Source organism: Mustelus asterias, chromosome 19 (assembly GCF_964213995.1).
Source record: "Mustelus asterias chromosome 19, sMusAst1.hap1.1, whole genome shotgun sequence".
NCBI lineage: Eukaryota > Metazoa > Chordata > Chondrichthyes > Carcharhiniformes > Triakidae > Mustelus > Mustelus asterias.
This window is the reverse complement of record NC_135819.1, coordinates 54,549,174-54,564,993: the sequence shown is the minus strand read 5'-3', so window position 1 is coordinate 54,564,993 and position 15,820 is coordinate 54,549,174. Positions and strand designations below refer to the sequence as shown.

General features: G+C 44.1%; 1 protein-coding gene across 1 annotated transcript in view; it reads left to right on the top strand.

The window, feature by feature from the left end:
- LOC144507489 (protein monoglycylase TTLL8-like) overlaps nt 1–15,820 on the top strand; it is a 74,745-nt gene that overhangs the window by 28,856 nt on the left and 30,069 nt on the right. Inside the window, exons 6-8 of the mRNA XM_078234615.1 lie at nt 1,686–1,800; nt 6,556–6,630; nt 10,379–10,519. Coding sequence (XP_078090741.1) covers nt 1,686–1,800; nt 6,556–6,630; nt 10,379–10,519 — 331 coding nt within the window. The remainder of the gene's footprint in view (nt 1–1,685; nt 1,801–6,555; nt 6,631–10,378; nt 10,520–15,820) is intronic.

Sequence of the window (15,820 nt, the reverse complement as noted above, 5' to 3'; positions counted from 1 at the left end):
AAAAGAATAAAGGCAAACAAGTCAATATCTGTGTCCTTGAGAAGGGTACTCTTCACATTGGGTGTCCACCTAAATACACTATAAAGGACAATGGGGCAGGGTCACAGACGCCACTTATACAGGTTTACACCATCAGAGATTAAATGAAAGTGCACGAGTCATTAAAAGGTACCAATTACTTTTAAAGTTTATTTATTAGTGTCACAAGTAGGCTTACATTAACGCTGCAATGAAGTTACTGTGAAAACCTCCTGGCTGCCACACTCCGGCGCCTGTTCGGGTACACTGAGGGAGAACTCAGCATGGCCAATGCACCTAACCAGCACGTCTTTCAGGCTGTGGGAGGAAAATTGAGCACCCGGAGGAAACCCATGCAGACACGAGGAGAACATGCAGACTCCACACAGACAGTGACCCAAGCCAAGAATTGAATCCGGATCCCTGGCACTGTGAGGCAGCAGTGCTAACCACCGTGCCACCCAGTTACATTTGGGGATAAAGGCACCATTGTTTATGTGAATCCTTTCATCTGTTATTTCAACAAGGGATTTCACCCATTTATTTTCATGTTAAAACAGTAATAGAGGAGTACCCTATAAACATATTTCACATTCATCCTGTGTTATTGTCAACAGTAATTTGTAACTCCATTGATATTGGATTATCTAAACGGTGTGAGCTACAGGAAAAAGTAAGCTTTGCGATCCAGCTTATGAAATAGCTGCCACTTGGTCAAGCACCTAGCCGAAGTTGCCTTGTCTTTTTGCTTCACATCTTTGGTCTGTTTTTTTTCTTCAGTACTTTTAATTGAGTAGCAGCTCACTCGTGAAATTTATTAGCAGAAACATTTGCACAGTCATCATCATATTTTTGACAAATGAATGATTATGGAATCCCTTACATATCAGTATGGTAAAAAATAAAGTCTTGAAAGATACTTCATGGGCCATTAATTTACCAAATGCTGCTTTTACATTGTTCCTTAATTGACATGAAGGAAGGTTTTCTGACAATATAGCAATGAATCTCTAACTGAAAATAATTTAATTCACTTATGATCGTAATTATAGTTATGATTTTTGTAGTTCCAATGTGTAATTTCACTACTGGTTTTCATTAAAAAAGGTGATTAAATCTATATGACTTAGTAATGGGATAATAAACAGAACATGATTAAAGTTTTGATCTGTATTTATCCCTCAATCAACAGCATCAAAACTGATTGGTCATTTATCTCTTTGCTCACTGGCACCTGACTGCAAATTGACATGTGCCTTTGTTTAAATGGCAATAATAAGTACAATTTCAAAAATAATTCCTTGGCTGAGACTTGTTTTGGGAGATCTTCTAGATTTTTTTATTACTTATTCTTGGGACATGGGCGTCGCTGGCTGGCCAGCATTTATTGCCCATCCCTAGTTGCCCGAGGGCAGTTGAGAGTCAACCACATTGCTGTGGCTCTGGAGTTACATGCAGGCCAGACCAGGTAAGGACGGCTGATTTCCTTCCCTAAAGGACATTAGTGAACCAGATGTGAAAAGTCTTATAGAAAATGAAAGCTTCTTCTTCTAAAGAATGTTAAATCTCTTCAGAATCTGTCACTCTGTCGATTTACTTCATCTAAAGATAACCATTCAAGCAGATGTTTATGTGGTCAAATATTTGTGAATGTTGTTTCGTTGAAGGCTAGACTCTGCAGGAATCTGAGGAACTTGCCTTCCTATTTGGATGAGAATGCTGATACTTTTTTTCCACGGTGCTACCTGGTTTCTGATGAAAAAGAAGAACGCAGACTCTGCAGTGAGTATGAGATTCCCCGACATCTAAAACAATAAAGGAAAAAGCTATTGTCAGATGAGGAATTAGTAATGTTTGAAAAGGTAAAGTTTATTTATTAGTCACAAGAAGGCTTACATTAACACTGCAATGAAGTTACTGTGAAATTCCCCTAGTCACCACACTCTGACACCTGTTCGGGTCAATGCACCGAACCAGCACATCTTTCATAATGTAGGAGGAAACCAGAGCACCCGGAGGAAACCCACACAGACACAGGGAGAACATGCATACTCCACACAGACAGTGACCCAGGCCAGGAATTGAACCTGGGTCCCTGGCGCTGTGAGGCAGCAGTGCTAACCACTGTGCCACCATGCCGCATTTGCCCGGAGGGATGGAAGAAAGAAATACGTGAATGTGCTTGAAAAGGCACAGGTCAGGTTTAATCTTGCCTCCCCTCTCTCCCCTGCCCTCTGCCTAATGAAATCTGCTTTGTTCATCACAGGTTTTCTTTCTCTTACTTCTCCAAAGGAACACTGCCATTCCACTTCATTGAAGCAAAAGATGGTCCGGTTTAAACTTCCAGCTCTTCTGATAACGTAATTTGACCAACAGCGTACCATAGTAGATATTGCGAGAGTTCCTGCTGTTTCCTGGAGATTTTCCTGGAGACCATTCCTGGATACACCTTGTCGAGGTTATCCAGGAGAAGTGAGCAGACCTCAGACATTGGCAGACACGAAAGTCTTTCTAGAGTAAATGCTGGAACATTGATTCCATTCAAGTATGTGGGTTCAGAGGAATGGGTCACCTTACTTTCCTAAGCTAGCAGGACTCCATGTAGAATTTACGATTGTAAAAACACCACAGTGCCACCAGAGAAACATAATGAGCACTCACCAAGAGTTAACTGTAGCAGGTGGTGCCTCCTCCGCCATGTTGGAAATAAATATAATGACTTTATCACGAGGTAAAAAGAAACGACAAAATGTATTTTAAATCTTTGTAGGTGGGGTGGTATGTGATCTCAGGCTACAATCTCGGCTTGGACTCCAGGTGCACTTGTTTTTGCCCAATGGCAGATGCTTTCTTGCAATTGGTGCATCGCGTCATTCGATCAGGTCAGGATGTCTGCTCATCTTCTCTGATATGGGGTGTAATGTCTGGGAAGGACCGAGGCTCCATCCCAAACAAGGATCTGCAGAAACTGGTGAGGAAGTTTGTGAACCAATGTTTCTGGGCCCTGGCCTAAAAGTTTTGAAATGCCTGTTTGTAACTTACTGTGCACTGGAAGGGCAGATTTAGAACAATAAGATAGTTCGGGGTGTTCCAAGGAGCGGCAAGCATCTCTGACTCCGTATGTCTTCTGGGACCTTTTGAGCCCAGCTTTCCCAGAAAGGCAGAGCACAGCGTCCCTTGGAGAGCTCCGTGGAGTAGAGTTGGGGGGGAGGATTAGAGATGCCCCCTTTCATGGCACTAGCTGCCATGTGGTAATTTTAAAGGTCCAGTTTAAATGAAATTGATCAGTGAGTGAATAAATGGGTAGGAGGGTGGGGTGGGTAGGTGGGTGAGCTAAGTGAGTAAGTGGATAGGGTGCATGAGGTGTGTAAGATAAAAGGTTAATGTTAAATCTGTATATAGTCTACATCAGCAATGATATAAGATCACATGACAGCAGAACATGGAGAGAGAGAGTTCTATGTAGAGCCTTGTGCTGAGTTTGCAGTGTACATCATTAGTGTGATGTTCAATGAAAGGTAAAGTTTCTCGACAGTCTTGCCTCCAGCATTATCTGTAAATGCAGCCCCATGACTACCACATCTGAGAGCCACAATTCAATAACAAATGGCGAGAATGGAAGACCACGACAAAAGGAGCGACAAGTGAAGAGCCCAGCGACTGAAAGTAGCAGAAAGAGAAAAAACCAAGGACAGCACAGGAAAATCTTCAACTGAACTCCAGTGAAGCCAGAGGTAAAAGGAAGACATGAAAAAGGATCTTACACTTACCAGAGTTCTTCGTCCAGATTTATGGCTTGGATCAAGTCAGGAAGTGGCAGAACTGGCGTTGCACATTTCATAGAAATCATAGAAACCCTACAGTGCAGAAGGAGGCCATTCGGCCCATTGAGGCTGCACCGACCACAATCCCACCCAGGCCCTACCCCGCATATTTACCCACTAATCCCTCTAACCTACGCATCTCAGGACTCTAAGGGGCAATTTTTAACCTGGCCAATCAACCTAACCCGCACATCTTTGGACTATGGGAGGAAACCGGAGCACCCGGAGGAAACCCACGCAGACAATGTGCAAACTCCACACAGACAGTGACCTGAGCCGGGAATCGAACCCAGGACCCTGGAGCTGTGAAGCAGCAGTGCTAACCACTGTGCTACCGTGCCGCCCTATTACCAGGTAGAGAACAGTATCAACAGTAGCAGAGGAGACTAGCAAGGAACAGGTCAGTACCTTACTCTATGCCATGGGTAGTAGTGCAGATGGTGTTGTGGTCAGGCAGGGTATAAATGGAGACACAGAGACAAATGAGGAAGTTATCAAAATCTTTGATACTGATTTTAGTCTTCAGAAAAACACATTTAGAGAGAGAGAGAGCAAAATTTAAGAGGTGCACCTAAAGATCAGGTGAGAGCATAGATTCCTTTATTAACGAACTATGTCGATTAGCAGAAAATGTGACTATGGAATCCTGAAAGGCAAATTAATTCAGGATCACAGGAAATGCTAGAAAAACTCAGCAAGTCTGACAGAATCTGTGGAGAGAGAATAGAGATAACGTTTCAAATCAGGATGACACTTTGTCAGAGCTGACTCGAGTCAACCTGATTTGAAACGTTGGGGGCGATTCTCCCATCCTGCCGCACTAGTTTTCTAGTAGAGCGGGATGGGAGTATCTTGCGTCCGGACATGCGCGGGATTCAAATATGCGTTCCTGTCACGCGCGCATCTCTCGGACCCGGATTTCCGGCCCTGTCAGATACGCGCTGGAAACCGGCGGGAAGACAGGTTAGATATTTTAATCTAATTTTAATGTCATTTAAATGCTATTAGAGGGCCTGGGACTGAATTCCCCAGGCCCGCTAGCATCTCCCGCCCCGCCAGAGTGTTTCACTTCAGCAGGGATTACAGTAGCGCCCCACTTTTGGGGAACTATCGGGGCGACCCCGTTGGAGTGAGGGGGGGCAATCGGGACTTCCCAGGGGGTCGGGTCGCTGGTGGATGGTGCCCCCTGGGCATGAGCACCCTGGCAGTGCCAGCCTGCGCCCCCTGGCACTGCCCACTGGGCATGGTGCAGTCCTAAGGGGAGGGGCCTAGGGGACATGGCCTGGAGGCATTCGGTGGGGGTGGGGGGTCCCACTGCCACTCTGCATGGGGGCAGGAGGGAGGCCAGCGATCGGTGGGTGGGTCAGCCAGGTGGTGGGGTCTGCTGGGAGAGGTCTGCCTGCCTGAGGGTGGGAGGGGGGATTGGCACTGCTGGGGGAGGAACTGTTTGTGGGAGGGGGGCTGCTGGCTGGAGATCGGGGCGGTCCAGGACAGGGCTGGCCCAGGAATAGATGGGGGAGGGGCTTGGAGGGGCAGCATTGTGGGGTCCCGGGCGATCGAGCTGGCCAGCAAACTGCAGGCTGACAGTTTGGGGCCACTGCACATGTGCAGAGGCCCGCTGGTTTCAGCCTCCCCAGCATGAATAGGCCCTGCCCCCTGAAATCTAATGATATTCACACTGATGGCCTCTGCATTGCACAGAGTGTGGGAGATTCTAGCGTGAACTCCCACTGAAAAAAACAGCGTGAATTACTCCAGTTTTCCCTCGAATTTGATACTTAGAATTTTTTGGGGAGAATTCCACCCATTGGCTATTCTCTCTGCACAGATGCTGTCAGGCCTTCTGAGATTTTCCAGCATTTTCTATTTTTGTTTCAGATTCCAGCATCCAGAAATTTCAAGCCAAAGTAATTTTGCTGAAGCCAAAAGCTTTTAACAAAACAATTAAGTGAGAGACAGTCAAGGACATGTACCAGTCAAGGGTCCGGATTCTCTGACCTCACTCACAGCCGCAGTGAATGGAGATTTGGCTGAGCGCCAAGAAGTTAAAGCTATCCAAGGAGAAAAAGAACTAGAAGTAACTTTCTTGGGAGAAATTACGCTATCAAATGGGAACCATTGGAGTGCTGATATTATTGTCAGTAGACATAAAACAAGATTCAAATTGGATACTGGAGCAGGAGTTTCAGTTCTTTCAGACACAGAGCAGTGATTAAAACTAGGCTTCCTCCAGCCATTGACCACAACATTTCAAGGTCTAGGAAGCATCCAGCTGAAGGTCAAGGGGCAGCTGACAGCTAAAGTCCAGCACAAAGGAAGATAAATCACAGAAACTTTGTATGCTGCCCTCCATCAATAATGTTTAGTGTTAAGTCGAAAAGCTTACACAGACCTATGACTCATCTTTAAAGGTGATGAGTTGGAGAAACTTGAGAAAACCAGGCCGAACATTTCCCTGGGGAAGGAACCAGACAAACCTGAGCAAGGAAAACAACTAGCTCAGGACCAAGAATAGTTAGTAGCAGAAATGCATGAATATCCAAGGGTGCAGGAGGAATTGGGCTCTGCTAAGGAAAGGGTGTTCAGTGAAGAGAACCAACTTTCATGGGTGAAAGATGAGTTTGCTCATGAAAAACGAGAACTGATGGGAACACAAGTGTCGGTCACAGGAAGTAAGACACTTGAACGAGGACTTGAAATGTCTAACTTGTAGGAAGCAAATTCAACAAAGACACAGATCTTCAGTTAAAACTTGGTGAACTTCAAGTACCGGAAGTCTCTAACTATGGTAACAAGCTCCTTAAACAGGAGAAAGAATTGCTGATGAAATAGATCAGTTGACTGAAGGCTAATTTAAAAACCAAGGCTTACATACCGTTGCGACTTCGTGAAGAGAGCAATGAAACTCTTTAAATCTGATGCAATCCAGAGAACAAAAGGGATGAATATCGTTCAAATCAGTCCAGAAACTACGATCATTGCCAAGAGCAGAAATAATTGCTGGTGAAATCTTCCTTTCTATCCAGGCTTATGTGATAGGTGGACTTGAGCAGCACGGTGGCACTGCTGCCTCACAGCATCAGGGACCCGTGTCCAATTCCGGCCTCGGGTCACTGTATGTGTGGAGTTTGCACGTTCTCCCCGTGTCTGTGTGGGTTTCCTCTGGGTGCTCTGGTTTCCTCCCGCAGTCCAAAGATGTGCGGGTAGGTTGATTGGGCATGCTAAATTGACCCTCGTGTCAGGGGATTAGCAGGGTAAATATGTGGGCTACGGGGATAGGGCCTGGGTGGGGTTGTGGTCGGTGCAGACTCGATGGACCGAATGGTCTCCTTCTGCACTGTAGGAATTCTATGATTGAATTGGCTATGTTCCTATTTCTAGAAACTTAGAACAGCCTAATCTGGCCCAGGACTGTGCACTATGTGCTCACTGCATGCTTTCAAGGGTAGATCTCATCATTGGCATAGAGCATGAGACAGGCTCTGAGAGACAATTGTCTCATTCCTCTTTAACTCCAAACATACGCATGGTGTAGAGTTTCATAGAACTTGGACACTGCAATCATCGTACCCTGCCAGATTATCCCTCTCAATGGCAGGAAGGCTTGCTGGATCTGCTGACATCTGTATGTGAATAGTCAACAAGCCTTCCGAATGTGTGAATCTTTGCATTAACAGTGAAAATTGGTCAAATCGAACCTATCCGCTGGAATTTTACCGCCTCGCCCGCCACAGGAATCGGAGCAGGCGAGAGGTGGACAATGGGAAGGTCTGTTGACTTTGGGCGGGATTTTACGGTTTTGAGATGAGCGAGGCCACATCGCCCTGCCCACCATCTCATTAATGTACTGCACACATTTGTACCTATATGAGCTGCAGCCTCTGATCAGGCCCAATCCGAACTATGCGCAGTTCCTGCACACCAATTTTCACTGTATGCCTCTTTTACCTATGGAATATTTGATCGTGGAAAGCCACATGACTGTTCTGATTAAGTGACAAAAGCACTTAAAAATGAAGAACATGTTCTTTTATCAGGTTCATTGACGGTATTAGAATTTCACATAGCTGTGGGGAGTGCTGTCAGAATCATGGCATTTATGTTGAGATCTGCATTGGGAAAATGGCTTTTTGTCCTCTTTGGTTAGATTTTAGTTGATTCGTAGAAGGATGAGAGAGAATATTAAGAAAAATATTTTCACCCAGAGGGTGGTAGATGTCTGGAATTCACTGTTGGAATTGATGTTTGTTGCAGAAATCCTGAGCTCATTGAAAAGGTACCCGGATCAACACCCAGAAGTGCTGTAACCTGTAACGGGTGCTGGAAGGCGGAATTAGAAGGGTGGCATGGTGGTACAGTGGTGGGCCTGCAGACACAATGGACTGAATGGCCTCTTTCTGTGTCATCAACTTTTCAATGGTTCTACAATAGAGGAGAAGTTCACACCAAGATTTTTTTTTGTTTACTTGGAAGTTCTAGTGCAATGGGATGGTGTTGGTTACTTTGCTATATTGTCCCACGTGTGACGTGCTCACTGTTTGTTGCGTATCCTTTGGCCCTGAAAAGGCAAAATTGCCGCACTCTTAATCTGTCAACAAGAATGTTGAGAGCTATTGCATCTCAGCTTCCTTTAAATCACTCTGCTTCATTTAGGGTGGCACGGTGGCACAGTGGTTAGCACTGCTGCCTCGCAGCGCCAGGGACCCAGGTTCGATTCCGGCCTTGGGTCACTGTCTGTGTGGAGTTTGCATGTTCTCCCTGTGTCTGCGTGGGTTTCCTCCGGGTGCTCCGGTTTCCCCGCCACACTCCAAAGATGTGCAGGTTAGATTGATTGGCCAATATAAATTGCCCCTTAATGTCAGAGGGACTAGGAGGGTAAATATGTAGGGTTACAGGGATAGGACCTGGGTGGGATTGTTGTCGGTGCAGACTCGATGGGCCAAATGGCCTACTGCACTGTAGATTCTATGATTCTATTTTGAATATTTTGCTGAATCACAGCAGAATTGCTAGAATGTACACATTTTTAAGCAGTTAGGAGTTTCACAAGGAATTTAACAAGTGACTAAGCAGCAATATTGCAGATGGGGTACTATGGAGAATCAAAGGACTGACTCCTCTGCTAATTGTGCGTGTTAAACCTCATACCATGTCATTAGGGAGAGACAGCAAAAATCACATGTTCCTGTTAGTGCCATGAGAAAAATACTGCAAATCAACTGTTATGTATTTGTACTGATTCTTATTGGCTTTCTGAAGCTCTGTTGTATTAATGTACTCATGTACTCACTGGAAGGGGCATCACACGTCCCCGGTGCGGGAAACAAGCTGAGAAGAAGCAGCCATGTAAGAGAACACACACCTTTAAATATAGCTCCATTGATTTTAATCCTCCGTGCTCCCTAGTCATGCTCCAATATACAGCAGGATTTTAAGAAAAGGAATAATTTTGACTTAAATCAATAAATGAATTTCAACTGAAGTTTTGTTGAAAATGAATATTCCCTCTGGATTGCACATCCACTTGTTACACAGCATATTTGCGGGGAATATAGTAAATCTCTATCTTTCATTGTAACCCATGCATAACTCTCGTCCCCACTCCCCTCCCCACCGCACCAGCCCCCCTGCTTTGCTTTTGAGTACGACCCCCCACCTCCTCTCCCCTCAATATTATAAATTTGATTTTTAAAAAAAAATTCTGCATATATGCTTCCTGACACAGTAGCACAGTGGTTAGCATTGCTCCCTCACAGCGCCCAGGGACCTGGGTTCGATTCCCGGCTTGGGTCACTGTCTGTGTGGAGTTTGCACATTCTCCCCGTGTCTGTGTGAGTTTCCTCCGGGTGCTCCGGTTTCCTCCCATGGTCCAAAGACGTGCTGGTTAGGTGCATTGACCCGAACAGGCGCCGGTGTGTGGTGACTAGGGGAATTTCACAGTAACTTCATTGCAGTGTTAATGTAAGCCTTACTTGTGACTAATGAATAAACTTTACTTTTAATAAGAACCTGAGGCATATAAAGACGTGTTGACTTTTGATTAAAGATGGACACATTTTACAGGCAAACATCTTTATGTGAATGCACCTTTCTGTTGTTATGTCTGAATTACGCAATTCATCAAAACCTCCCTTCCTCTTTGCACAAACATGTATTATTGGGAGGGAATCCCCTTCAGGAGTACCCAGACATTTCCAGTTGTATGAAGATCCTGAGGTGAATTCCTTGGGTATCAGCCAGTAAGCGCCTGTGTGACTTTACAGAAATCGGGGCTACCTTTTTGTACTTGGATATCAATCCAAATCTATTAGCTACAAATTGATTTAGCGCTGTCACACAGTTAAATACTGTAAATGCTCGCAGAAGACAGAAGAATAAGTGGCTCGAACAAACACATTGCCATCTTCTTTGAAAACATCCAAGATAAATTTACTGGAACAGATACTTGTGTTTGAGAAGCAGAGAATACACATTTGTTTTACTGAGATTGCAAATATATAACTCCAGTCTACAAACAAGTACTGTATTCCTTTCAGATGACTTCAGGCTTACTAGTGCTATCTGCATATTGAAATGGGTGATTTACAATTCTGCAAGTGATCTGTCAAGTCCAAGTACTAGAGCAGGCCAAAGAGAGAAAGAAGATACTGAAGGAACTAAAGAAGCCTTCGTGACAGGTAAAAAATGCATTTTGTTTAGCAGTTCAGCAGGTTCGGTAAAAGATTTTGCTTGGCGTTGGGATTTAACAAGATCATAAGAAATAGAAGCAGGAGTAGGCCATTTGCCTTTGCCATTTGATAAGATCATGACTGACCCAATTGTTGTCGTGGCTTCACTTTTTTGCTCCTCTCCTATAATCCTTAGCTGCCTTGTCAATCAAAAACTTACCCTTGCATATATTCAATGACCCAATCCTCACTGATCTCCATGGAAGAGAATTTGAAACACTGAAGACCTTCTAAGAGAAGAAATTTCACCTCATCTCCATTTTGGAACACCTCTTATTTTTAAACTGTATCCCCTAGTTCTAGATTCCTCCATGAGAGGAAATATCCTCCAAGCATCACCCTGCCAAGCTCCTTCTGAGTCCTTTATGTTTAAATGAGATCATCTCTCAGTCTTCTCATAGAATCCCAACAATGCAGAAGGTGCAATTCAGCCCATCGAGGCCCACTCCCTGCCCTATTCCCGTAACTCCACACATTTATTCCACTAATCCCCCGAGTCTGAACTCTTCTGAACTCCAATTACTTTAGGTCCAAGCTGCTCAACCTTTCCCCCAATGTCAACCCCTTTTCCCTGGAAATCAGCCTTGTGAGCCATCTCTAAACTGCTCCCAATGCAAGTATATCCATCCTTTAGTAAGGAAACCAAAACTGTTCAGAGTACTCCAAGTGCGATCTCAGCAATGCCCTTCACAGTTGTAGCAAAACTCCCCCCTTTTATACTCCAATCCCTTTGCAATTAAGTCCAACATTTAATTTATCTTCCTAATTACTTGCTGTACCTGCATACTAACTTTTTACGATTATGTACAGGGACACACAGATATTTCTGTATTGCAGCAGTTGGCAAGGTCTCATCATTTAAATAACATTCTGCTTTTCTATTCTTCCTGCCCAAGTGGACAACCTCACATTTTCCCTCATAATACTCCAGCTGCCAATTTTTGCCCACTCACTTAACCTATCTATAACAATCTGCAGACCATTTGTATCCTCCTTATGGTTGGATTTCCTATCTCTCTTTGTATTATCAGGAAATTTGGCCAGAATATATTCTGTCCTTCTTTCAAGTCATAGATCATAATATTTGAGACCCCAGCACTGATCCCTTTAGCATTCCACTAGTTACACTTTGCTAACCTGAAAACGACCCTTTTATCCCTCTATCCATGCTAATATATCACCTTCAATGTCATGAGCTCTTAATTTAACTTTTATGTTGCACCTCATCAAATGCTTTTTGGGAATCTAATTACGCAATATTTACTGCTTCCCATTTATCCATCCTGCTTGCTACATCCTCAAAGAGCTCTAACAAATCTTTCAAACTATTTTCCTTTCAGTACCATGTTGACACTCCATGATCATGATGTTTCCTAAATACCCTGCGAGTACACCCTTAAGTACGGAATCTAGCCTTTTCCTAATGATAGATGTTAAATTAATTGGGTCAAGATCAGAGTGTGGAAAAAATGGTAAAAAGACAGAATGAAAAGCTCTTTACATGAATACACTCAGCATTTGAAACAAAATGAATGAATTGGAATCACCAATAGAAATAAAAGGGGATAGCTATTACAGGGACATAGGGCAAGGTTTTCTGGCCACGCTCGCCCCAAAACTGGAAAATCCTGCCCGAGGCCAACGGTGCATGGTCCACCCCCGGACGAGCAAATTCCGGTCATGGTTGCAAAGTGACCAGGGCTGGGACCTGAATACTGAAGGATATTAGACACTTTGGAAGGACAAGAGGAAAGGCAAAGGAGGTAAGTTGGCTCTGTTAATAAAGGACAATGTTAGTATAATAATAAGAAGCAACCTTGGTTCATTAGATCAAAATACAGGGCAGAATTCCAACCCCCTCACCTCACCTCACACACACACACATATATGTTTTATGGAGCTGGCCCACTGCTATCAATAGGTTTTCCCATTGTTCGTGCCTTCCCACCGCTGGGGAACTTGTGGGGGGGGGGGGGGGGGGGGGAGGTGAGGTGAGGTGAGAGGCAGTCACTGTCCATAGAACTAGATGATCCTGCCAGTGGGAATGGCCAGAAAAAATTTGGCCATCGAATCAATTTAAGTGGAGATAAGAAATAGCAAAGGACAAAAGTCCCAGCTGGGAGTGGTTTATAGGCCACCCGACAATCATTACACCCAAGAAATAATGAGAGATTGTAAAAAGGATACTGCAATAATTGTGGGAGATTTTAATCTTTATAGATTGGTTGAATCAAATTGGCAAAAGTAGCCTGGAGGATGAGTTCATAGAGTGTGTTGAAGACAGATTTCTTGCAACAAAACATTCTGGGACTAACCAAAACAAAAAGTAAGCTGTGGATTTAAAGTGTCAAATCAATCCTTGTTGAGTAAATATTGCAGCATGCTGGCAGACTCAAGATTGTTGGCTGTAAAAATGGGTAACTTCAAACGAATAAAGTGATGGTAAACACTGGCTGGGTTTCTCATGATGGCCTCTGTGCACTCAATGGAAGAGCTTTGAAATCAGTGGAGAAAAAAAATATCATCACCATTTACGCTTACTGGGGTTTCTGCAGATTTTGCACCCAAGCCATGGTGTTAAGCGTAGTGCACCCTTGTGAATTCAACCCTAATACCTTGTTTTTATTTTAAAACTTTCTAAACTGAATAGTGTTTGAATTAAGAAGGTATACAAAAGAACTGCAATTTTCCTGCCACTTGGATGTACCCAGTAACGGAATAAGGTTTAAAATTCTAAAGTTTATTTATTAGTGTCACAAGTAAGCTTACATTAACACTGCAATCAAGTTACTGTGAAAATCCCTTGGTCGCCACACTCCAGCGCCTGTTCGGGTACACTGAGGGAGAATTTAGCATGGCCAATGCACCTAACCAGCACGTCTTTCAGACTGTGGGAGGAAACCGGAGCACCCGGAGGAAACCGAACAATGGGAATTTAGTCTCTTTATATATTGTACACATTGCACATTAGTCAAAGTAATTGATAATGTCTCATTAAAATAAGCAGCAGCCTAGCTGATCTTTTAGACTTTGAGCCAGCTTAGGCTAATCAACCTTGACAAGATGCATAAGTGCCATGAGGAAAATGATGGAGAGAAAAGGACGAATGTGTTCATTTATGCCTAATATAGACTTATGATGGCTCGAATATCATAACCAGACTCTTCTATCCACTCCCCCACCCCTCCACCTACCTATTGCAGCCAAGTAATTTCCCAGAAGAGGCAAAAAAAACTGGAAAAAATCTTGGGTCAGGAAGGGATTAAAAAAAAGTCTTCAAAATTCTTCACTAACCCTTCAGGCATCAGAAACAGCCTGCAGGATCACATGGCTCTCATATTATCAGTGAACATTGCCAGCACAAACATTTGCTTTATGGCTGTTTTAATCTATATTCATTATGAATCACATGTGTTGGAGTTTTTTTTAAGGACTTGTTGTATATTTTTAAAATTCCCCTTGTTTGTAAGGGTTCACAAAATATTCCTTTCAGTCTGGCTGTCGGAGGACTTGATTTAAAAGGTATTTTCAAAAAAAATGACGCATCCAATCTTTACTTGCCTACTAGGAAAGAGGTGCATGACTAGCTCATCTGGAGGGTGAGGTGATAACAGGACCATGAAAGAAGTTGGCGTTAAAGGCTATCAAGTGGAAGAAAAACAGCTCGTGGCTGTTGTGATGGGAAATCAGTTCTCATTGAATGAATATTACAGCATGCTGACAGGCTCAAATGTCCCAGCTGTAAAAAGTATCTGGAATTAAGAATCTACTGATGACCATGAAACCATTATTGATCGTCGGAAAAACTCACCTGGTTCACTAATGTCCACAAGGGAATGAAATCTGCTTTCCTACCTGGCCTGGCCTACATGTGACTCCAGAGCCACAGCAATGTGGTTGACTCTCAACTGCCCTCAGGCAACTAGGGATGGGCAATAAATGCTGGCCAGCCAGCAAGCGACACCCATGCCCCATGAATGAATTAAAAAAAAGATAGGTAATGTTAGATGAATAAAATGGTGGTAAACTCTGACTGGGTTTCTCAGGATTGTCCACTGTACCCTCAGTAGAAGAGTTGTGTATGTGTGAACATGTGCCCATCAGACACTTAATTGGCCAATGTTCAGCCTTCCTGACTCCCCCAGGATTGATGGGTTGAGGCCTTTAATTGCCCACTAAAGGACCTCAATTATGAACTGTGCAGGAAATTCATCAATGAGTATTCCCATCCTGGCCTTAATCAGTTGGAGGACAAGAAGGTACTGGGTTCCCTCCCTATAGCCTGCCGCCCGATTAAATGCCCCTGTTTCCAAACCAGGGGGCATTAAATTCTGCCCTAAGACTTCAGACTCCTCTTTTCATCTCAAACCATTTTTATGCTGTGAGCCTATTATTAAACTGCCAATGCATTTCACAATCCATTCCATCATCTTTTCTAGTTACAATAAAAGTTTGAAGAGATGCATTTTATCACAGCAAACATTAACACATTAACAGAGCTGTCTTTGACTTAGAATAGAATCACTACAGTACAGAAAGAGGCCAATCGGCCCATCGAGTCTGCACCGACCACAGTCCCAACCCCCATATCCCTACATATCTACCCTCTAACCTACGCATCTCAGGACACTAAGGGCAATTTTTAGCATGGCCAATCAACCTAACCCGCACATCTTTGGACTGTGGGAGGAAACCGGAGCACCCGGAGAAAAACCCACGCAGACACGAGGAGAATGTGCAAACTCCACACAGACAGTGACCCAAGCCGGGAATCGAACCCAGGTCCCTGGACCTGTGAAGTATCAGTGCTAACCACTGTGCTACCGTGCCGCTTCATCCTGTGCTGGCATCCCATAAGATCACGGGCAGGATGCTCTGATGTCGTCTGTACCCGCCCCACTGCCAGCAGGAATGTAGAATTTGGCGCTCAGCCAAAGCTCTATTCACTGTAGCAGAACCGAAGAGTCTCAGCTGCGGATAAGGTCGGAGGCTTCCGATGCATATGTTTTTTCCTTTTAGATTAACATGGTGTGATACTGAAGCTTTCAGTTTACTTGCTTGCAGGCAGTGCAGGTTGTTCATTTATGAGGCACTCCCTGGGCCAGGGAGGGGAAAACCAATCAATTTTCCATCCATTAAGCTCCCTTCCTCAAAGTTTGCTTGTGTCAATGTTGGAGGACAACAGGGTCAGGTTCGGTGCATTGCCATGAGGATAATGTTGTTTCGATAAACACAGTACATAGGGAAGTG